The following is a 20,723-nucleotide window of genomic DNA, read 5'->3' on the forward strand; positions in this document are numbered from 1 at the left end:
TCTCCCTTTCGCAAGCCGCAAGTCTGCCACCGCCTCGTCGACCGCCACGTCCACCTCGATCCACTGGTACCTCGCTCCACCTTCCACCACCTCCGCGTCGTCAACAGCCTCGCGCTCGTCCTTAGTGCCGACCTCAAAGACGTACGGTGGAAAGCTGGGGGTTTCAGCGCTTCGGGCCAGGAATAATCAGCCGTGGACGACGCTCTGGAACGGAACGTACGATATGCCTTTCATTCCGGCCAGTATTCGCCTCGGCGAATGGCTTTGGAACCCCCGCGCGCGATGCGATTTGAACAACCCGTACGATGATCCTCGGAACTCGAGCGCCGCAGCGGTGGCTAGGTCGATACGGCTGCTGTCGATGGTTCAGAACTGGGTGTCTATGGACTTTGTGCGTCAGCGTGGCCTCATGCAAACGAAGTCGAGCTGATCCTCGTCCCCTCCGCAGCTCATGTCGCACAACCTGACGCTCAAAGATGTCTGCTACCGCAATATGACGATTCGCAATCCCGCCAACGGCAAGTCGTATACTGTAAAGGTCCAAGGAGCGGCGGTATCAATGTTCGGCATGAATGGTACTTTCGTTGCGGTGCCGACGAATGAGTACGAGCTGGACAACCCGCCGCCGAGGTGGAAGACTATCGGCCTCGACTACAAGTCGCTCGTCGAGTTCGAGATCGAGGGAATCGACGTGTAAGAAGAGCAGAGTGTGGGCGAGGAGTGTGCCAGGGACATCGCGGGCGATGCGGAGGAAGAGCCGAGCAGAGTGAGGACAGTTGCTGGAATCAGGCTTTCGCATGGGTTTCTACAAGCCGCTGTGAAGAAGATCGTCAGCGTGCGAGCCGAGATCGGGTGAAAGAGACGCACCTTGAGCGCCGCCGGCTGCGCGCCCATAACCTCCTCCAGCTTCGTCATCTCCTTGAACACCATGAATGCCGGAACGGTGCGAATACCAACTTCTTGCGCTGCTTGCTGCGAGAGAGACGGCTCGAGGTGAGCGTTCGCAGCGGGAGCAAGCAGTCGCCAACGCACCTCGTTCACGTCGATGTCGCAGACGAAGAAGTCGAGCGAGCTATGCGCTGGGTCGTCGCTCAACTCGGCGAACAACGGCGCCATGCTCTTGCACGGCCCGCACCTGGAGTACGGCACGTCAGGGAAAGCAGGCGGACGAGCAAGAGGATTCGTACTCGCCAAGTTGCGTTGAACTCGATGATAGCCGGCTTCTCGCCGTGGATAGCGTTCTGGAAACCCATCCAGTCCTTGATGACCTTGACCGTCATCGTGCTAGAGGAAGGCGGCGATGCAAGGTCGCTGAGGGTGCGTTGAAAAGCTCTGTAGAGGAGATGAAGACGGGTCAGCCCGGCACGCCCTACTTAGAGGCTCAAATGGGGAGATTTGCGGTGGAGTGTGGCGCCGGTAGGCCTTGTTGGCGCGAGACACCCTCTCGGAGGATGAGGTGGGGAGGAGGTGAGGGAAGGACGAGTACGGACGGCGAGGCTGCGTCAACTACTTGAGCAGGTAGCAAAGGTCGTTCGGGCGTTGTGCAAGCAGTAGCAAGCGCCTGGAGCGACGTGAGACGGAGTGGAGACGACGAAGGTGCGACCGCGAAGTTGGGTCGAGGTCGAACAGCTCGCTTGAACCGCGAGGCGCGCGCTCGAGGTCGTCAAGCGTCCGTAGACTTACTCAAGAGTGTTCCAGGCGACGGCAGAAGCAGAGGACACCCGCGGCGATCTTGTCGACCATGTGAGGAGCCAAACCAACCATTCGAGCTGAGGAGAGGGCATTGCGTAGCGATACAAGCGCGAGAGTACATGCAAGAATACACGAACGCGTCTAGGGAGGCCGCTCACTGTTGCTGGCAGCCAGGACCTTCCTCGTCCTCGTCGTACGGTCGGCCATTGCCGTGGTACTGAAGGGCAGATAGGTCAGTACGGGAGCGTTCATCAGAGCACAAGTGCCGGCAACTCACCCACTGCTCGTCGTCATCGGCGCTGTCCTTCTTCTCCTCGAGGACGACGTCGTCAACGTCCTTCCCGTCTTCGACGGTGTTGACCAAGTCCGGTCTTCGAGGCGGCAGCAAGCCCCTCAGCGTGTCCACACCTCCCTTCTCCGCCAGGCCCATCGCCCACTGCTCGTCCGGCATCGCGACCTCGATCTTGAGAATAAGGTCGCCCTTCTCCCCCTTGCGCCACATGCCCTCGCCAGGTACGACCACCTCGTCACCAGTCTTGAGGACGCGCCAGCCCCGTTGACCTGGTGCGGGCTGGTTGACTCGCAGGCCTCGGCCATCGAGGTGGATGAGGATGAGGCGGGAGAAGCCGAGGAGGGATTCGGAGAGGGTGAGCGAAAGCGTTGTAGACAGGTCGGCGGGACGGTCGGAGCGATGATGGGGCGGAGGGACGATGGAGAAGGTGGGATGAGGTAAAGGTCGGACGATAATATGCAAGTCGCCGGGTGAAGATGAGTCGGGCTGGCAGCGAGCGAAGTTCGTGAGCTTGACTTTCAGGGTACAAGCGAGGTGCGACGTACCGACTCGTCGCCCTCATCCTTAATGACGATCGTCTCGCCAAAGTGCATCCCGCGCTCAAGGTAGAACTCGACGCGCTTCTTCTCCTTGACCGTCCGCGCACCCTTGCACTTCTTGCAGCTGCGAATGAGCAGCGTGAGCCACACGATAAAACTGACCGACAAAATGAAGTGCACTCACGCATCTTGATCCCGAACTTTCATGCCGCGTCCATCGCAAAGCGAGCATCGCACCGGTACCCGCTGGATGTAGGGCCCCATCTGCCGCATGGCGAACGTCTGTCCCTGCCCGTTGCACTTCATGCACGGCTTTGCCTGCCGCCCAGGCTTGGCCCCGCTGCCGCCGCACGGCCCGCACTTGCGCGTCCGCTCGACCGAGAGCGTCTTGTTGGCGCCGTTGTACAGCTCCTCGAGCGTGACGGGCAGCTCAAACTCCGACGGCTCCGTCTGCGTCTTCCGTCGTTGCCGTGGTCGACCACCTCCACCGCCCATACCTGGCGGAGGACCGCCCATCCCGCCGAACATTTCCGCGAAGAAGTCGTCGAACATGTCCGCCCCGTCGAATCCTCCTGGTCCTCCCCGTCCGCCAGTTCCCTTCTCGCCGAAGTTGTCGTAGTCTTCTCGCTTCTCTGGATCGCTGAGGGTCTCCCACGCGCGCTGGATCTCCTGGAATCGGGAAGAATCCGCAGGTGTGCCGTCTGAAGACGACTGCTTGTCCGGGTGGTGCTGAAGAGCGAGCGTCCGGTATGCTGTAGGACTCGAAAGCGTCAGTACGGGTCCTGTAGCGGTCCATTCACCATTTGCTGGCGCTGGCGAAAAGTGTCGGCAAGAGGAGTGGCTGTGTTGACAAGTCCTCGTCCAGCGCACAAGTTGCTACGAGTACAGACAGGGGAACATCTGCAGCTCACCTTTCTTGATCTCGGCATCGCTTGCGTCCGGCGTGACGCCTGTGAGCGCGCAAGAACCAAGGTCAGCAAACGGGGGCGAGACGAGCGAGGACAGCTGGGGCGCACCTAGAACGTCGTACAGCCGAGTGTCTGCAACCATGCGAGCCAGTACAGCCAGTCAAGCAAGCAAACCAGCGAGAGGCAGTATAGCGTGCTGATCAGCTCGCAGGTTCGCCTCGACTACACTGCTAGCCTCGCTTCTACCGCTTCGATAGGCCAGATTGACTGGCCCAAGCTGCCACAAGGATGGAGTTTGCCTCGTCACTGCTCTCGTCGGCCGCCTCGTCACTTGCCGCCGCGCAGAAGCCGACTCTCGCCTCTGCGTATGCTGTTGACAGCTCTGTCCCGGCGGTCCACATTGGCGTCTGGAAGGTCGTCAGGGCGAAGCACAATGGCGGATCAGGGCGGGTAGTCAGTATCTGGACGGCGGACAAGGGCACGCTCGTTGGCAGCGGCTCGAGCAGACGAGGTGGGGCGTCTAGGGATCGCGAGCGCGACGCAGAGCGGCTCAAGTACGCCGTAGACGTGCTGAAGAAGGAGGTGCGTACGTTTCGACCGTCCCTGACTCCGCCCCACTGAGCCTTGGCATTGACAGGCTTCCTCACTCTCTCGACTGCGACATCCTTGCGTCCTCGAAATGGCGGAACCGATGGAGGAATCGCGTTCGACGATCCTGTTTGCGACGGAGCCCGTCACGGCGTCCTTGCGGCAGGCGATCAACGCCTCGGACGCGGCACACGACTCGTCGCGAAGAGGCTCGTATCGCTCGAAGGAGGAGCAGGACCTCGAGCTGGACGAAGTCGAGGTGCAGAAGGGACTGTCGCAGCTGGGTAAGGGTCTGCAGTTCCTCCACGAGTCAGCCAAGCTCGTCCACGGAAACTTGCGACCCGAATCAGTCATCATCAACGCTAAAGGCGACTGGAAGCTGTCCGGCTTCGGCCTGGCGCAGTACCTCTTCTCGCCCGACGGCGTTCCCGCCAAGTGGGAGTTCCCAGCCTATGACCCGTCCCTCCCGCCGACGTGCCAACGCGACTACGACTACATCGCGCCTGAGTACATCTGCGACGAAATGCCGCCTGCTCCTTCGAATGACATGTACTCCCTCGGCTGCATCCTCCACGCCATTCACACTCATACCGGCCCTCCCTTCTCGAACCGCAACTCGCTCGAGAACCTGCGCACCAACGTTGACGAAGGCCTCTCCCGCAACCTCGTCTCGTCGCAATGGCGGAAGCTGCCCCAAGACGTGCAGGAAGTTCTTGCGAGCCTCTTGACGCGATACCCGAACCGGCGAATGACGGCGGCGCAGTTCCTTCAAAGCCGGTACTTCGAAGGATTGCTCGTCGGAACGCTGCGATTCCTCGAGCGCGACTCTTTCGCCGCCAAGACGAGCGAGGCGCAGGCCTCATTTCTCAAAGGTCTCGTCTCGGTCCTCCCGCAATTCAGCGACAAGGTCGTCCGGCGGAAGATCCTCCCTTCCCTCCTCGAGGAGACCCGCAAAGCCAACCTCGTCCCGTTCCTCCTTCCAAACATCCTCTACATCGCCGGCAAGATGTCGCCCGACGACTTCCGCGTCGAAGTTCTCCCGTCGCTCAAGCCAATCTTCACGCTGAAAGATCCGCCCCAAGCGGTCGTCGCGCTCATTGAGGCGCTGCCGACTTTCGAGCAGAAGTGCACGCCGACCGTCTTCCGCGAAGGTGCGCGCTTCACCGCTACTTTTCTACGATGACTGACGTTCTCTGCTCGCAGAGGTCATGCCACTCGTCTACTTCGCCCTCGAGAGCGACAATCCAGTCGTCCTCGAAAAAGCTCTCCGCACCATCCCCAAACTCTGCGAGTCGCTCGACTACACAACAATTAAGCAGACGCTCTTCCCCAAGATCACGACTGTCTTCACGAAGACGACGCTGCTCTCGGTGAAGGTCAAGTGAGCTGGCCCTTCGATCTCCGTCATCGACTCAAGCTGACGCTTCCGCCCGCAGCACCCTCATCTGCTTCCACGCCATGATCCCCGTCCTCGACAAGTTCACCTTGACGGAAAAGCTCGTCCCGTTGCTCGCGAAAATCAAAACGAAGGAGCCGTCCGTCATGATTGCAACGCTGGCCGTCCACGAGGAGATGGGCAAGAAGTGCGAAGTCGAAGCGAGTGCGTCCGCGCTCTTTCTCCAGATACAGGACGGCTGGCTCACGCACTTGCCCCTCCGCAGTCGCAACACTCATCCTCCCACAGCTTTGGGCGATGAGCATCGGCCCGCTGCTAAACGCCGACCAGTTCGCCAAATTCATGTCGGTCATCAAGAAGCTTTCGGCGCGCGTCGAGGACGAGCACATGAAGCACTTGGCGGAGCTGAAGCGACTCGAGGAGAGCAGCGGCACGACATCACTCAACGGGCCTGCGAACACAGGAACAGGCGCGATTCAGGCGGCGAACGTGACGGACTTTGAGAGTCTGGTCAGAGGGAAGGTGAACGGGCAGAAGGTGAACGGACTTGGCGGAAGGGGCAGTCAAGTGGACATCTTCGCCGATGACTCTCCTGTGAGCTCCCTCCCATCCTGCGCCGCCGTCTGCGCAATAGCTAATGGACTTCGCGCCCGCAGGCCATGACGCCAACACCGACCGGCAACGGCTTCAGCTCGCCTCCTCTACCCGCTCTCCCAACCTCCTCACCTCCCTTCGCCTCGACCTCGACCTTCGGCTCTCCCGCTCAACCGATGCGACCCGCCTCTTCCTCACGGCTGTCTACATCTTCCGTACCGTCAGCCAGTCGGAAGTCGCTCGGCGCGCGAACCATTCCTTCCGCCTCCTTCAACACCTCCGCCTTCCCCTCCCCCGCTGCTGCGCCCGCATCGCCTGCTTCCATGACCGCCAACCCCGCGAAGACGCCCTCCGCGTCTCTCAAGTCGTTCGCAGCTCTGCAGCCCGGTCCAGCACGAACACCATCTGCATCTTCGCTCTTCACAACCAGCTCCGCCTCCTACTCCCAGCCAAATTACAACCTCTCGCTCTCCACCACCCCTTCCAGCGGCGGTCTCCCCGCTCTACAACCGACAACGTCGTCTCTGTACGGCTCTTCGTTCTCAGCACAGCCGGCCCCGCCTGTCCAGTGGAATCGCGTGCCGCCTCTTGCGCCTTCTCCCTCTCCCTCGACCCCATCCTCCGCCTTCTCTCCGCCTCTCCAGCCAGCGTCAAAGCCTTCTTCGCCCCTACCACCCGGCTACAACCCTTCGGCGACTATGCAGCCTTTGCAAGCGCAGCGACCCGGAGGAGCGTCTCAGGGGAACAAGCCTGCGATGGACTTTGGAGCGTGGGCGGATCTGGATCCTCTGAAGTAGGCGTGGATGGAGCTGTTGCAACAGTAGACAAGTCTTACGACGCGGTAATGCGAACGCTGTCATCATCGTGAGAGGCGGTGCGAACTCGTTGCCTTCATCCTCTCGCTGCTCTCTCGCTTGAGGACTGGCCAGCTGCTTGGCTGCTCTCTCCGCTTTCCTTCAACTCCAGGACTAAACCCTTAGCCCGGCCAGGTAGCGCCATCTCGACTTTCCGACCCACCTCGTCGTCGTTCAACAACGATGGCTTTCACCGCCGACCGCGCTCCGTTCGTGCCCGTTCGGAAGCACAAGGCCAGTACAAGTCCGCCGCAGTCTCCTGTGCCTTCCACGCCGTCCTCTCGCTTCTCTCGTCCCGAGCCAGCCCAACCTCTCTTCGCCGCCCCTCCTCTGCGACCTCTCTCGACCCCTCTCGGCCCGAGTACCGCGCACAATGTCCCGTCATACACCGCACAGGCAGGTCCTCTCTCGGCGCGCAAGGTTGTCGCAGCCCCGAACGATCTCTTCGCCCCGTCCTGCCCCTCGTCGCCGCTCCCTCCGCCTTCTTCAGCACCTCGGATCCGTGCAAAGATCACGCCCTTGGCCGCACCGCGACGGAAAGCGCTGCCCGGCGCGGAGCATGCGGACGTACCCGTTTCCAGCGGCTTCAGCCCGCTCAAACGCGCTCCTCCGCCCAGCGTTTCACCTGTTTCGCCGCCTGCGAACGGGTTCGGAGGGTTCGGCGCTTTCCCTAAGGTCTCGCATGTTGCACAGAACTGGGAAGTGGGCGCACTGAGGGGCGGAATGTCGGGCCTCGGGTTGGGCTCGATCAGCGAGGTCGAAAGCCGGAGTGTCAGGAAGGGAGGGAGGGACAACGTTTTGGTCTGCGTCAGGTGCGTCACGACCCGCTTTCACAGACTTGATTCTTGCTGATGCACTCAGTGCGCAGGGTCCGACCGCCGGCCGCCAAGCTCGCCGCCTCGAACCAGATTGTGGACGAGATTGCCTGGGAGGTTGACCGGGCTAATGGACGACTCGCGCAAAGTACCGGCGGACCCGACTACTTCTTCGGTCAGCTGTACTGCTACTCGCCTCCCAATGACCCGCACTTACGCTGCCTCCCTCGTAGACTCGGTCGTAACCGGCTCGCACAACTCCGACGTGTACGACGAGGCAGGGCGGGACCTTGTGCTGTTCGTCGGCTCTGACGGATTCTCACAGCACCAGGCTGACGGTTCTGCCTGCACAGCGACGCGATGGAAGGCTTTGATGCCGTGATTTTTGCGTACGGTCAAACTGCGTCCGGCAAGACATTCACGCTTGTGCGTACTCCTACTCAGCGCGTCACTGTGCTTCACCGCTGACGCGTATCTCGCAGTCCGGCAACAATAGCAATCCCGGCATCATCCCTCAGGCCGTGTCGGAGATCTTCACCTACATCCGCGACGTGAGATACGAACTTCTTGCTCAGACGAGCACGAACTGACGACCTACTCTGACAGCATCCGGAGAAAGAGTTCCTCCTGCGCGCTTCTTACCTCGAAATCTACAACGAGTCGCTGAAGGATCTGCTCGACCCGACGGCGGGTCCCGTCAAGATCAGGCAGGATGAGCAGGCGAGTCTCGCTTCCACTCGCAGTTCACGGATGCGCTGACGCCCGGATGTCTTGCAGAAACGCTTCTTCGTTCACCCGCTGCGGGAAGAGGTCGTCACGACGGAGCAGCAAGTTGCGGACTTGCTCAAGCGAGGCGCCGACAACCGACATGTTGGCCAGACGGACTTCAACGAGCGAAGTTCTCGATCTCACAGCGTCTTCCAGATGGCGCGTCTGAAACGTCCTCCTCCACGTTGTTTCGTCAAGCTAACTCGCCCGCCTACAGACTATCGAATCTCGCGACAACTCGGCGTCAAGCTTCCCTGAACCATCCACGCCCCGTCGCATGCAGACGCCGAACACGCCTCGCCTCGCACCAGGCTCAGACGGCGTCGTTCGCATGAGTCGGCTGAGCCTCATCGACTTGGCGGGAAGCGAGCAAGCGACGAGTCAGCTCGAGCGGCGAAGCGAAGGCGCCTTCATCAACAAGAGTTTGCTTACGCTCGAGAAGGTCATCGCCTCGTTAACGAGCGATGCGAAGCAGAAGTACGTTCCTTCCTTCCCTCTCGCCGACGTCCTGGCTGATCCTGCCTCGTTCCGCAGGCCGCATGTCCCGTACCGCGACTCGAAGCTTACGCAGATCCTGCAGCCGTCGCTGTCAGGAGACGCTCGCGTAGCCGTCATCGCGACGATGAACCCGTCGCCGGCTGCCATCGAGGAGACAAAGTCAACTTTGCGGGTGGGTGGTCCCATTCGTCCTGTAGATTTGTGACCGGCTAACGCAGAGCCGCCTTTGCAGTTCGCCCAGCGAGTCAAGCGGGTTGTGCTGAAGGCGGTACAGCACGAGGTTGTCGATGACAAGGCGCTCATCACCAAGTACCGGTCACACGTGCGTTCTTTCCGACGCTTACGCACGTCCTTCGCGTACTCACACTTCTCGCACAGATCGCAATGCTCGAAGCTCAGCTCAAGGCGACGCTAGCGGGTAACACGGCCCCGAACACGCCTTCGCAGGCAGATCTTGCCGCAGACCAGAGTCGAGTGCGGTTGTATCTCGACACGCGCCCGTTGTCGCTTGCTGACAATCATCTTTTGCAGAAAAAGCAGGCCGAGCGGGTCCAGGATCTCGAGCGGCAGGTCGAAGAGTTCCGCTCTCTGTTCTTGACGAGCCAGAACATTGAGAAGCGACGGCAGAGCGTGAGTGGCGACTGCGCGAGGTTTTCGCGCGCCTTCTTTTACTGATGTAAATTGCCGACGACATACAGGCGCTTCCTCCTCGACCTGTCTCGCCAATCAAGGTCGCTCGCTCCTCCACTCCGCCAGCCGATATAGCCGCTCTCGAGGAGAAGCTCCTCGATGCGCAAGACGAGATTGCCGCGCTCAAAGACGAGCGCGACGAGCTGAAGTCGCGAGTCGCCGAGCTCGAAGCGGACCGACTCTCAACACTGCAGAAAGACGCCTCAGCATCCGACTCGGACAAGGACGCCCGGATACTTGAGCTCACGAAGGAGAACCAGGAGCTGCTGGTCATCGTCAGGAATGCCGACGTAGAAGGCGAGATGAAGCGGCAAGAGCGCAAGTACGAGCGGCAGCTCGAGAAGCACCGGTTGTACCAGGAGGGTCTGGAGAGTACACTCGAGCAGGAGCGCAAGGTGCGGAGGCCGACGTTCCATTCTGTCAAGTGCGAGAGAAACTCACGATTCCCTCCATCGCAGCGAGTCGCTCAGTTCGAGCGCTTCATCCTCCAGCACCTCAGCGCGCAGACCGAGGTGCTCGCTGGCCGTCGTCGCTCGTCCGGCGGCATCACTCATTCCGCTTCGGTCACCGGCTTCGTCCCTCTCATGGCCGAGTCCCCACAACTTGACGCCATCAGCCCTGACTTTGTCGAGCTGGACGACTTGCCGTTCTCCAAGGCGGGCAAGGAGACGATCTCTCGGTCACGGTCACGGATGTTCTCCTGATCTGACAAGCGACGCAGTGCCGTCGCAGGGCTACCGTAGCTATCTTTCGTTGTCAACGCCTCAGCCAGTATTCTCGATATATCGTGTGGGCGATGGCTACAGCACTCGTTGCAGGAGTGTTCGCAAGTCATTTTCGCTTCCTCCAGCTAGACCGCAGAATTGGCGTTCGTCGTTGTCGAGGTCATCTGGCACTGTGAGGGCCTGCTTCGAAAGCAGTGCGACCGCGTCCTCTGCCGACAGGCGTTGGCCTGCCGAGACCTGCAGCATACGAGGAAGTATTGTGGCCAGAGGCGATGCTGGATGGAGATGCGGGAGATGCGAGAGAAGATCGGTCGGAGGGAAGGAGGCGAACGTGAACCGGGCGAAGTTGGGTATCTTGGCCGCTTCCTGCGACGAGGCACGCCTTCGAAGGTCAGCGATGGATTCGTCAAGCAAGCAGCTCGCGACTGACCGGCCAAGTCTCGGAGGTAGGCGTGCCGCAGATCTTGAAGATGCTCGCCGCAAGGAGGAAGTCGCTCGCTCCGCCGTCAAAGAGCGTCTTCCGCTGGAGCTCGGGAGGTGGTGGTGGCGTCGCATGCTGGCGGTAGTAGCGCTGAAATGAGTCTTCGGATCCGGGTGACTGAGGGGTCGGGTAGTCGAGCGGGGTGAAGCACTCTGCCAGCGTAACCGCTGTTGCCCAGAGGTCGATGGCGGGAGCGTCGTAGTCGCGAGAGGCGAACACGAGTTCTGGTGCTCGGTATGACCTGCATGTCCGCGAGAGGTGAACGGTTGCGCGCGAAGACAGTGCGACGAGCAACTCACCCTGTTCCGACCTCGAAGAACATGCTGCCCGGCTCCTCGTCCTCGGCTTCGATAGCGATGCCAAAGTCGATGAGGACTAAACGGCCACCTTCGCTCAGCACCAGGTTGTTCGGGTTGATGTCGCGGTGAGCGATCCCATGGCCGTGCAGGTAGGAAACGGCGGAAAGAAGCTGAAAAGCGAGGGACTCCGCTAGAGTCTGGAAGTCGGGTGCATCCAGCACGTGGGGAGTGAATCTAGGGGAAGCGAGGAGTTCGCGGAAAGTATGGGGATAGTAAGGCGTGAAGAGGGTGATGCGCGGGATTGAGAGGTCAGATGCTGGGGTAGCGTAGGCGTTGTGCAAGGAGAGTATCTGCGCTAGCGTGAGTCAGGAAGTAGACGAGCTTTTGATACGGTTTATACGCACATTTGGGTGATTCAGCTTGGCCAGCAGTCTCGCCTCCCTTCGCCCATCTCGTGGGATGCGCGAGCGGTCCTCCTCGATCGCCTTGATCGCGACGACCGAGTGAACCCCTCCACGCAGCCATCTTGCCACGTGTGATCTGTCGTTGGAGGAGCCGCAGCGTGCGAGATCCGCCAGGAAGATAGGTCTGCCTTCGAAAGGACGGATGGTGGCCAAGTCGATGCCGATTGCGCGACCCTGCAGCACGCCAGCTTCGAGCAATGTCGGAGGGTCGTCGACGTTGTAGTCTGGCGTCGACATGATGCGTGCTCGAAGCGGAAGAGTAGGGTCTGCGGGAAGAACAAGGTCAGTCGCCTCAGCGACGGGTCAGGCGGAGCTGTGGCTCCTCCAGACTCACATTCCAAGCCTTCTATAGCCAGTAGCGTTCCACCAGCGCAGCCTTGAACGTCCCAGAACCTGTCCTTTCCCCGATCCCACCGTTGATTGATGAAGTCCGAAGAAGTAGTCGCAGGCGCAGAGGGGCGCTGGATCCGGTGCTGATACCAGCAGAGCAGGTATACGAGCCACTCTGGCGATTGAAACCAGCCACAGAGCCAGAGGAGGCTGGAGGGGACGAGGGAAACCAGCGTATTGCCTGGTCTCCCTCCTCCACCTCGCTGCCAGTCGCTACAGAAGGCTGTTGCTGGCTTGCATGGCTCATGTAGCTCCAGTCGAGAGGCCCAAAGCCAACTACGAGTGCATCCACTGCTCCTCGCCCACACCCTCACTTTGTTCGCCGTCCCCACGACCTCGCGGATCGTTTGTCAGGCTGACTGTGCGCCAGAGCAGACATCAAGTACTCCGACCCGTCGAATACGTCGCTGGTGCAGTGCTCGACTTGCTCGAGAATCGCCGACATCTACCAATCGTTCGACTTTCCGGTCCTGCTGCTCGACCTGCTACTCCTCAAACCTGAAGTGTACCGACATCTCTTACGCAACCACGGCGGCACAAGTAGCTTGAAGCGAGTCCCGCATCAGGCGAGGGAAAGTCTGCGGCTCGGAACGATTGTCCTGGGTGCAGACGCTCGTGAGTTTGTCTGCCATGTGCCCGCTCGGCGCTTTCCGCTAATTACAGAAGCAGTCGTTCGCTGTGTCGGCGCGCAGGCACACGACGAGTCGGACTCCCTGCTGCTCTACTTCCGCACTCTCGGGTACTGCCTGATCGGTCCGTCCCACTGATCTCGTATCGCTCGTTGGAGCGTGCTGACCTTTTGCTCTCCACCAGAAACGCTTTCGCTCCTGCTGTCTATCGGCCTTGCAAGTCGCCTGGTAGCGCCTCAGAGCGTCAACGGGCACAAGTCAGTCTCCGCAGGCTTACGGGCTGGCGCAACTTACCGAACCATCTCCACAGCCTCGCCCTGATTCCCCTCACATCCTTCTACGCCTCGCTACCTACCATCTTCTTCCTCGTCGTGTCCTCCGTCATCTGGCGAGCCGAGTACTTGCCAGCCCCGACCAACGATACACCGTCCTCCTTCCTGCTCGACAAGCTCGACACACTGTACGAGCAAGGGAAACGTCTTCCGACCTCAACCGGCATTGACAGCCGACTCTCGACTATCGCCTACCTCACGAGCTTCAGCCGGGCGAATCTTCGCAGCGGATTGGCGCAGGTCGGCGAGGCGAGAGGATGGGCGAGCGAAGCGCTTCTGCGGAAAGGCATCGGCGGGACAAGCGCGCTCGTAGCATTTTCTGGTGCGTGGGACGACTCGCGACTGACTCACGCCGGCAGCTTACTTCACGCGCGCGCAGTCCTGCTTCGCTGCTCGAAACGCCGAGCAGCAATGGTCCTGCTGCTCGCGTGGCTTCTTCATCTCGTCCTACTGCATGCAGTAGACCCGCTCTTGTTGTAACACACTGACACTCGCCACTCAGCGCAGTCGATAGATGGGTTGAAGACTGCACAGCGGAACAGACGACTTCTACAGCTGCACTAACGCTCTCTTCGCCAACTCTGCTGCTACTCGACTACTCCCTCCAAACGCTCACGCCCTCCTCGTCGGCGGGGTGCTGCTGACCCGAATCAACCTGCATGCGCGCGGTTGCGCTTCCGAACGGCGGCGAGGCCTCGGATTGACGACTTTGACCAGCACACGAGCCGATCGGGACTGGGTGTGCGTCACCAGAGACGTGTCTCCCGTACGAGCCGCTCGAATCGGCTGTCCTGGAGGAAAAGCTGGAGGAGAAGGACGGGTCGGGCTGACGAGGCGGAAGAGGTTGCGCCGCTTCGTATGCGCGAGGGCGCCGCGGCGTAGGCTGACGCTGCGTCGGCGACGAGTCGGAAGCTTGCTGCTGGACCGAGTGCGGAGGAGACAGGTCGCCCGACGACGGGTATTGCAGGCTGTGCGAGTGACGGTGAGGGGGTCGAGCTGCCGGCGGTTGAGGCGGGGACACAGGCATGGCAGGGTTTGACTGTGACTGAGAAGGAAAGGTTGCATCGGGAGGAGAGGAGTACCGCTTGGCGAGGAGGGAGACGCGCGAGTCGGAGCGGGCGTGGGTAGGATGGGGATTCTGGTAAGGCGGAACCGTGTCAACTCAAGGAGCACGCGGCAAATTGCTCTACGACGCACCTGCTGGACATCAGCTCGCGAATCGGCTCCAGGCATCGTCGCGCTCGAATACTTCGCGCTCATCCTCGCCACGAAGCTGTCCTGGCGCTGCGGCGTCGCATCTCTGGGCGTCCCTGATGCGTTCATCTCAGTGCGGCCAAATTCGTCGGCTTCGGTGGCCAAAGGAACGGTGGGCGCTGAGCCATAGCGCGGGATAGGCCTTCTCAGGCCGCCGTTGTCGGTCTGTGGCACGGTTTTCGGCGAGACCGGCGGAAGTGATGAGGTGGAGATATTGCTCGTCGATTGTTGGAGGAGGTCTCCACGATACGAAGGAGGGTTTTGGCGGAGGGGCGGTACTCTCGCGGTCGAGGAGGGTGCGGTTGACGGAGCTGAAGAGTCATTCGTCGCCGTCGAAGGTGCGCGAGGACCACGAAGGCTTGTGCTACGACCGAGCGAAGGAATCTCGCTCTGCTCGCGGCTATCATCGCTCGAAGTCGCTGCGACGGCCGGACCCATCTCGGGCTGGACCCAGATCGCAGCGTTCGCCAACCTTCCGATCTTCTGTCCGCCCCTTTTGACGGCCTCGATGTCGCTGCGCCATTCGCCTTCGGCCAAGCGGCACATTACCCTCGCGACCTTCTTAACCGCCGCCTCCCGCCTTTCGGCGATCGCCTCACCATACCCGAGCTTCCCCTGCTGAATTTGGTAGGAGAGGTTCGACAGCTGCTGCATGTACGACGAATGCTGCGAGGTGAGGTTGTCAAGCGCGGCGTGCATGTTGCGGCCGGACGAAGTCGAGTGGGTGACGGATTGGTAGGCGGCGGTCGTCTTGGCGACGCGGGCGTTCAGGGACGCCATCATGTCGTCAAAGGCTTTCTCATCTTTCTGTCGTGACACATCGGGTCAGCTCAGGGGGGAGGAGCGAAAAGCAAACGGTACGCACGCTGGTCCTCTTGAAGAACCGGCCGATCGACTCGTTGACGCCCTCGTACTCCTTCTTGACCAGCTTCGCTTGACCCTCATCGACGTCCTGCAGAACCTCGAGTATCTCTGCCGCGGCAGACAGCGCTTCGTACGCTTCGTCGCATCGACCGCCCTGCGCCTTCTCGCCAAACCCGCTCGCGACCTCCCTCGCCGCCTTCGCCAACCGCTTCTCCGCCTTGGAGCGAGCCAACGACGTCTCCCTCAGGTCATCCAGCGCGACAAGGAGGTTGCTGAGCGACGATAGGGTTTTGTGAAGGGCTGGACGGTCGATCGACTTCCTCCCCTCCTCCTCGCGTCGCACAGTCCGCTCGCTCCGGCCTGGAGACGGAGGTGCTGTCGGGAAAGGGTACGAAGAGCCGTACGGCGAGCTTGGCGAAGGAAGGGGGACGTTCCCGAGCGAAGGGCTTGAGCGAGGCGAGAGAGAGGCGGGCGAGCGCGCGCCGGGCGGAGGAACGAGCAGGGCAGGATCAGACGACGAGTCCTTGAACTGAGCCGACAGTCGCTTGAGCATCTCGAGCGGTCGAGCGAGCTGCAGGAGGACAAGCTGCGCAGGAGAGCGAGAGGAGGGGCGCACGCACCCCTTCGTAGGTGACGTGGGCGTGCTGAGGTTGCAGAGGCGGCAGATACGGAACAAGGCGAACGGCGGCAGGGAGAGCGAAGGTGTGTGAAGGACGCAAGAGTCGTGAGCGCTCGCGACTAGGCGAAGTGAGCAGGCGACCGCAGCAGCACTTGGGCTGCTGCTGGGCTGGGCTGTATGGAACGAGATTGCAAGGAAAGGGATGCAGAGTACGATGCAAGAAACGATGATGCGAGATCCCACAGGACGAAGCGCGTCCAGCGCCAAACTCCGTCCTTCCGCCCCAAGAAGCCCGCCGGTGCCCCTCGCCCTCAGTACACGGACATGCCCAGCATATCGGCCGCAAGCCTGTCCAACTCGCTCGCCCTGTCCTTTGCCGGGTCGTACGCCTCGTTGCGGCACTTCTCGCGCTCCTCCGGGTCCCACTCCGCTCCGACCCAAGCGTTGTTGTCCCAGCACCAGAGCAGGAGCTTCCGCCAGTTCTTGTCGAGTGCGAGCAGCTTGGGGTTGCCGATCACGATGAGGCCGGCGCGGGCGCGGGTCAAGGCGGCGTTCAATCGCTTCTCGTTCTTGAGGAAGCCGAGCGAGAAGCGCGCGTCGTTGGCGAGGTACTTCTCGTTCGAGCGAACCGTCGAGATGATGATCATGCTGCAGAGAATGCAGACTTAGCGAAGCTTTGGCGGAGAAGAGCGAGACTGCGAAGCTCACGAACGCTCGCTTCCCTGGAACTTCTCGACAGAGTCGATCGTGAGGTCGCGCTTGTCGTACATCGCCTGGCGGAGCTTCTTGACCTGCGAGGCGTACGGCGTGATGATGCCTGCGTGACAGGAGAAGAGGAACGTCAGTCTCTCGCAGCAGCGAGTATCGGGGACATCCGGACCAATGTCATTCTGCGTGATCTTGGCGCCAGACCGCTTGTTGAGCAACCGGTTGACGTAGCCCTTGACGGCCGTAACCTCGTCGACATTGAAACACGACGGACTCTTGCCCTCGCGCATCTCGGTTCCCTCGACGGCATGAAACATGACGGGAAATCCGGTGTTCATCCAGCCATCCCAGCCCTGAAGCGAATTGGCGATGTCGTGAGGCGCGCAAGACTCCAGCTCGCCCTTGTAGAAGAGCTGGTTCGGGAGCTTGAGGATGGCCGGGTGGTTGCGGTAGTTCTTCGTCAGCTTGACGTAGGTGATCCCGCGCGCCTTGTGGTTCGTCTCGACGTAGTCGGGCAGCGACATGAGGCGCTCGAGGAGGGACGTCTGCAAGCCGAGGTTGCTGGAGACATGAGAGTGGATCACCTGCGAGATGGCCTGGTCAGCGTAGAGCGCGTCGAGCGAGTCTGAAACTAGACGTACGGGACCCAGCTGGTGCGGGTCTCCTGCGAGGACGACCTTCGTGCGGTCGCCGGCGAGACTGAGCGGGAGGAAAGCTGCGGAGGCGAACGGCCGTTAGTCGACAGTTCGTCCAGTCTCAGCACAAGATGACGCACTCTGCGGTTCAGTCGCTTGACCAGCCTGTGAGGCGGCAAAGCGTCAGCCTTTATGTGTGGACGGGAGAAAAGCGAAGCTGCGCACCTCGTCGACGAAGATGTGCGAGAAGTGGCCCTTGGGCAGCCCGACGCCAGCCAAGATACTCGCCGAGATACATGTCGAGACGATAACCTTGTAGCGCTTGAGCTCCTCGAGCAGCGGACACATGAACGTGCTGCCGTCCTTGATGCGCGAGTACTGCTTGACCTTCGTGGAGATCTCGGCCGTCTGCCGACTTGGCGCGTTGAGGCGGAACATCTCGTCGGCCTCGAGCAGGTCGGAAAGGCGTTCGATGAGGAGATCGGCGGCGGCGTTCGATGGGGCGGTGAGGAGAAGGCGCGAGTCGTGTCCGTAGTGGACGAGGTGCTTGCAAGCCTCGACGATCGTGACCGTCTTGCCGGTCCCGGGCGGGCCGTAGAGGATGAAAGGAGCCTGGCCAGAGGTGTTGTAGACGATCGAGAGGACGGCCTGGCGCTGTTCGGGGTTGTGCTCAATCGAGGGAGAGAACCAGAGCGGGTTCAAGAGTTGCCACGAAGCAAGTTCATTCGAGCGGTCGCCGTGCATCTCCTTCGGGAAGAGCAAGCCGGGGCGGGCAAGACCTTCGCGAAGAGCCTGAATCTGGCGGCGGATGGAGACGGAGGAGAGGGTGAATTGGACGTCGAAGGTGTCGCTCGCGGCCGGCTTGAAACTGTCGTGGAACCTGAGGCCGACGTCGGTGCCGTGTACCACGCTGACGAAGCCTTCGAACCAGCGGGAGTTGGACTGGCCGCTGATGCGAATGCGTATCTTGTCGCCCTTGAGAACCGAAGGCGAGCGGTCGATGAGCCCGGGGACCGTCAGGAACCACACGCCGCCGACGTTGCCCTTCCGCATCGTCGCGCCCTCGACGTCGTGGTTGCGGAGGTCGATGTCCTCCTGGAGCTGTTCCGCCTGGAGCAGCGTTTCCCAGAACTCGCCGTAGTTGTGCTCGCTCACGACTGGGCCGATCATCCTCCTGACCTGCTTGATCTGCATCCCAATAGGCTGGTTCTCGATCGTTTGCTTCAAGAACGGCCGAGGGCGGTAGAACGGCAGCTTGCCCGCCCACGGCGCGTTCTCAGGGAACTCCTCCTTCGCGATTCCCTTCGGCACGCGAACGACCTCGCTGTCGTCGGGACGAGGTGCGCGGAAGACCCGCTCCTCGTTCGGGATATAAGGCGCAGTCGGAGCGAGCGTCTCGCGGTCGACTGAGGAAGCGACCTCGCCGCGGACGGCGCGCTGGATTCTGTAGAGTGTGTAGGTCGAGGAATCGGCCTTGTCGAAGTTTTGCGAGTCATGGATCACGAGGATGGTGAGAGTGAGGGTATCGGTGTGGACGCCGAGAACGTTGCGCGGGAGGAAGTGAACGGGAATCTTGCGCGACTGGCCGGGGGCGATGTAGACGGAGCGGGAGTCGAAGTCCTGCACGGTGAAGCTGCGAGCGCGCCGTCAGTAGAGACTCGGAGGCAAGTGGCCGAACGTTCGTACTCACCGCGCTTGACCCGCCGACTTCTTGCCCGTCGTGAACATGCCGCTGGCAATCAAGCACGGCTCCGCTCCCGCCTTGACCGTCAACTCCTGAACCTTGTGCGCCCCGTACGACTTCTCGCTCAGCTGTTCGACTTCGACGAGACCGAAGTCGACCTCCTCAGGCGAGACCTCGACGCCGCCCTTGTTGCCCTCAGCCTCGCGCTTTGCATCCTGGTATTTCTGGAAGCGGACGGCCTTCGAGTGACGGGGAGTGCTGACGTGACGTGGCCATTCCTTTTCCTTGACAACGGTGAAGCAGGCATCGCAGAAGAGGGAGCCGGGAGGGATGGTTGGAATGGACGCAGAGCCTGAGCGGAGAGTGTCGAGGGTCTGGCGATGCGCGGGCGTCTTGCAGTGGTCGTCGTAAGCTTGCTTGACGCGGAAGATGCGCCTGCACGGCGCACAGGGGAACTCGGGATTGGCCATGTCGAGGTGCGAGCGGGAGAGGGTGAAGGTGCGTGGGAAGTCCGCCTGCTTCGCTCAAAAGTCGTCAAAGCAGTGCAGCAACCCGGCAAACAGCCTAGCGAGCCCTTTCAGCGAGTGAGCGTGAGCAGCGAGAGTGAAAGAGCAAGTCGAGAGGCCGTTCGCCGTGTTCTACGACACCCGCACCTCGTCTGGCGGGACGTCGACGAGGTTGTACGGCTTTGCATGGCTGTTGTTCTCTGATGTACGAGCGACTAGCTAGTACATCGAGCGAGTGACGAGCCAGAGGGTCTTTCTGCTTCTTCCCCACCTCTTCATCCACTTCCACTCGTCTGACAGCGCTCACACAGCTCGCCCGAGCGCCTGTCTGGTCGGAACGGGTCGCCATGGCATCGACACATCCTGCACAGGCCCAACAAGCGCGCCAGCAAACCGACTTTCGCCGACGAACCCTCCTCCCGTCGACACTGAACAACCTCCGCAACGCAAGCTCGAGCGGGCTCGACTTGACCTCGGACGAGTACCTGGACAAGCAGGAGGAGGAGCTGAACCGCATCGTCGACCAGAATGTCGAACAGCTTGTCGAAGGGATGAAGGATCTCGTCGCACTTGCCAGGGTGAGTCTGCAGCCTCGCGGACAGCTCGAGGGTGGACTGGGCGTAATGGCGAGCGTCACCATGGCTCTTAGGGAGCTCTGCGTGTCCTACTCGACTCAAATCACTGATGCCCTCGATGCATGCACTTCTTCCTCGCCTGCAAAACTTCGGGGCTTGCCCTTCTCCTTCATCCCACTCACTCGGAATGCTGACACTCGCTGTCGACTTGCTCCTGCTATCCAGATCGATCCAGCACACCCGCCTCACCCTTCCGCATCCGCCCACCGCGCCCTCACCTCCTCGCTGAAAACGCAGCAAATGTTGCGCTCGGCACACGCTCTCCTCGGGCTCGCCAACACGCTCAAGCTGCTGCATCTGTTTGGGGACCAGGAGGCTGGGGATGAGGTGCGCGAACGGAGGGAGCGCGAATTGAGGGACGAGATTGCGCGGTTGAAGCAGCGAGCGAGCGAGTTGGCAGGCGAGGGCGCCAATGGGCTGGGTGCTGCTGCGCCGCTATGACGCAGTCTACGTACGCCTGTCCGTTCTCGCCGACTTCCGCCAGGTCGCCGGCTCCCACCATTGTATCGTGAGTGCCCTCTCCCTTCATCTCGCACGCACACTCGCACACGCGCGGACGAACGGCGGGAGATGACGAACAAGGGCCACATCCTAAACAAACAAGGCCCGATCTTTAACCCAGCTCTCCGAATCACGGACGTCCCCCGGGGCGTCCGAATGAGCGATGAGATTCAATCTGATCCCCCTTTCGAACACTCGTGCGCTATCGAGCGGTCTGAAGGACTGCGAGGGGCGTACGAGTGTGCACGTGTGCGGCGGGCGTGCGTGACGAAGGACCACTGTCGAGACGCTTACTGACCTCGCACATCTGCGCTCTACAGGACACTCAGCTGTTTTCGACTCGACTCAGATGTTGTTGCCATT

At 61.2% G+C, this 20,723-nt stretch overlaps 9 protein-coding genes across 9 annotated transcripts; 4 read left to right on the forward strand and 5 right to left on the reverse strand.

Moving 5' to 3' along the window:
- Positions 1-785: 785 nt before the first annotated feature.
- Positions 786-1,280, reverse strand: RHTO_07486 (thioredoxin; the record flags this gene model as incomplete). The annotated part of the gene is made up of 4 exons (XM_016421142.1): positions 786-815; positions 868-972; positions 1,033-1,135; positions 1,207-1,280. 4 exons carry the CDS (start codon positions 1,278-1,280, stop codon positions 786-788), a joined length of 312 nt encoding a protein of 103 aa, XP_016274263.1.
- Positions 1,281-1,846: 566 nt separating this feature from the next.
- On the reverse strand, positions 1,847-3,573 carry RHTO_07487 (protein of heat shock protein DnaJ family; the record flags this gene model as incomplete). The annotated part of the gene is made up of 6 exons (XM_016421143.1): positions 1,847-1,909; positions 1,970-2,470; positions 2,530-2,647; positions 2,708-3,275; positions 3,435-3,473; positions 3,540-3,573. 6 exons carry the CDS (start codon positions 3,571-3,573, stop codon positions 1,847-1,849), a joined length of 1,323 nt encoding a protein of 440 aa, XP_016274264.1.
- Positions 3,574-3,719: 146 nt separating this feature from the next.
- On the forward strand, positions 3,720-6,806 carry RHTO_07488 (protein serine/threonine kinase; the record flags this gene model as incomplete). The annotated part of the gene is made up of 6 exons (XM_016421144.1): positions 3,720-4,013; positions 4,069-5,170; positions 5,223-5,400; positions 5,456-5,619; positions 5,681-6,009; positions 6,072-6,806. The coding sequence occupies 6 exons, from the start codon at positions 3,720-3,722 to the stop codon at positions 6,804-6,806; spliced, it is 2,802 nt and encodes a 933-aa protein (XP_016274265.1).
- Positions 6,807-7,046: 240 nt separating this feature from the next.
- Positions 7,047-10,338, forward strand: RHTO_07489 (centromeric protein E; the record flags this gene model as incomplete). Its single annotated transcript, XM_016421145.1, has 14 exons — positions 7,047-7,675; positions 7,732-7,853; positions 7,912-7,975; positions 8,032-8,104; positions 8,161-8,229; positions 8,285-8,398; positions 8,456-8,605; positions 8,664-8,923; positions 8,981-9,116; positions 9,177-9,266; positions 9,323-9,418; positions 9,476-9,574; positions 9,643-10,029; positions 10,093-10,338. The coding sequence occupies 14 exons, from the start codon at positions 7,047-7,049 to the stop codon at positions 10,336-10,338; spliced, it is 2,535 nt and encodes an 844-aa protein (XP_016274266.1).
- A 96-nt stretch (positions 10,339-10,434) lies between these two features.
- On the reverse strand, positions 10,435-11,840 carry RHTO_07490 (cyclin-dependent protein kinase; the record flags this gene model as incomplete). The annotated part of the gene is made up of 4 exons (XM_016421146.1): positions 10,435-10,725; positions 10,790-11,081; positions 11,140-11,489; positions 11,544-11,840. The coding sequence occupies 4 exons, from the start codon at positions 11,838-11,840 to the stop codon at positions 10,435-10,437; spliced, it is 1,230 nt and encodes a 409-aa protein (XP_016274267.1).
- Positions 11,841-12,231: 391 nt separating this feature from the next.
- RHTO_07491 (Arv1 protein) lies at positions 12,232-13,434 on the forward strand (the record flags this gene model as incomplete). Its single annotated transcript, XM_016421147.1, has 5 exons — positions 12,232-12,310; positions 12,369-12,608; positions 12,663-12,746; positions 12,807-12,879; positions 12,933-13,434. 5 exons carry the CDS (start codon positions 12,232-12,234, stop codon positions 13,432-13,434), a joined length of 978 nt encoding a protein of 325 aa, XP_016274268.1.
- A 115-nt stretch (positions 13,435-13,549) lies between these two features.
- Positions 13,550-15,625, reverse strand: RHTO_07492 (uncharacterized protein; the record flags this gene model as incomplete). Its single annotated transcript, XM_016421148.1, has 3 exons — positions 13,550-14,092; positions 14,152-15,015; positions 15,074-15,625. 3 exons carry the CDS (start codon positions 15,623-15,625, stop codon positions 13,550-13,552), a joined length of 1,959 nt encoding a protein of 652 aa, XP_016274269.1.
- A 377-nt stretch (positions 15,626-16,002) lies between these two features.
- On the reverse strand, positions 16,003-19,188 carry RHTO_07493 (RNA helicase; the record flags this gene model as incomplete). The annotated part of the gene is made up of 7 exons (XM_016421149.1): positions 16,003-16,339; positions 16,400-16,508; positions 16,572-16,983; positions 17,041-17,114; positions 17,175-17,199; positions 17,260-18,667; positions 18,725-19,188. The coding sequence occupies 7 exons, from the start codon at positions 19,186-19,188 to the stop codon at positions 16,003-16,005; spliced, it is 2,829 nt and encodes a 942-aa protein (XP_016274270.1).
- A 383-nt stretch (positions 19,189-19,571) lies between these two features.
- RHTO_07494 (uncharacterized protein) lies at positions 19,572-20,300 on the forward strand (the record flags this gene model as incomplete). Its single annotated transcript, XM_016421150.1, has 2 exons — positions 19,572-19,802; positions 20,025-20,300. 2 exons carry the CDS (start codon positions 19,572-19,574, stop codon positions 20,298-20,300), a joined length of 507 nt encoding a protein of 168 aa, XP_016274271.1.
- Between the last annotated feature and the right edge of the window lie 423 nt (positions 20,301-20,723).

Source organism: Rhodotorula toruloides (genome assembly GCF_000320785.1).
Source record: "Rhodotorula toruloides NP11 unplaced genomic scaffold Scaffold7, whole genome shotgun sequence".
NCBI classification, from domain to species: domain Eukaryota; kingdom Fungi; phylum Basidiomycota; class Microbotryomycetes; order Sporidiobolales; family Sporidiobolaceae; genus Rhodotorula; species Rhodotorula toruloides.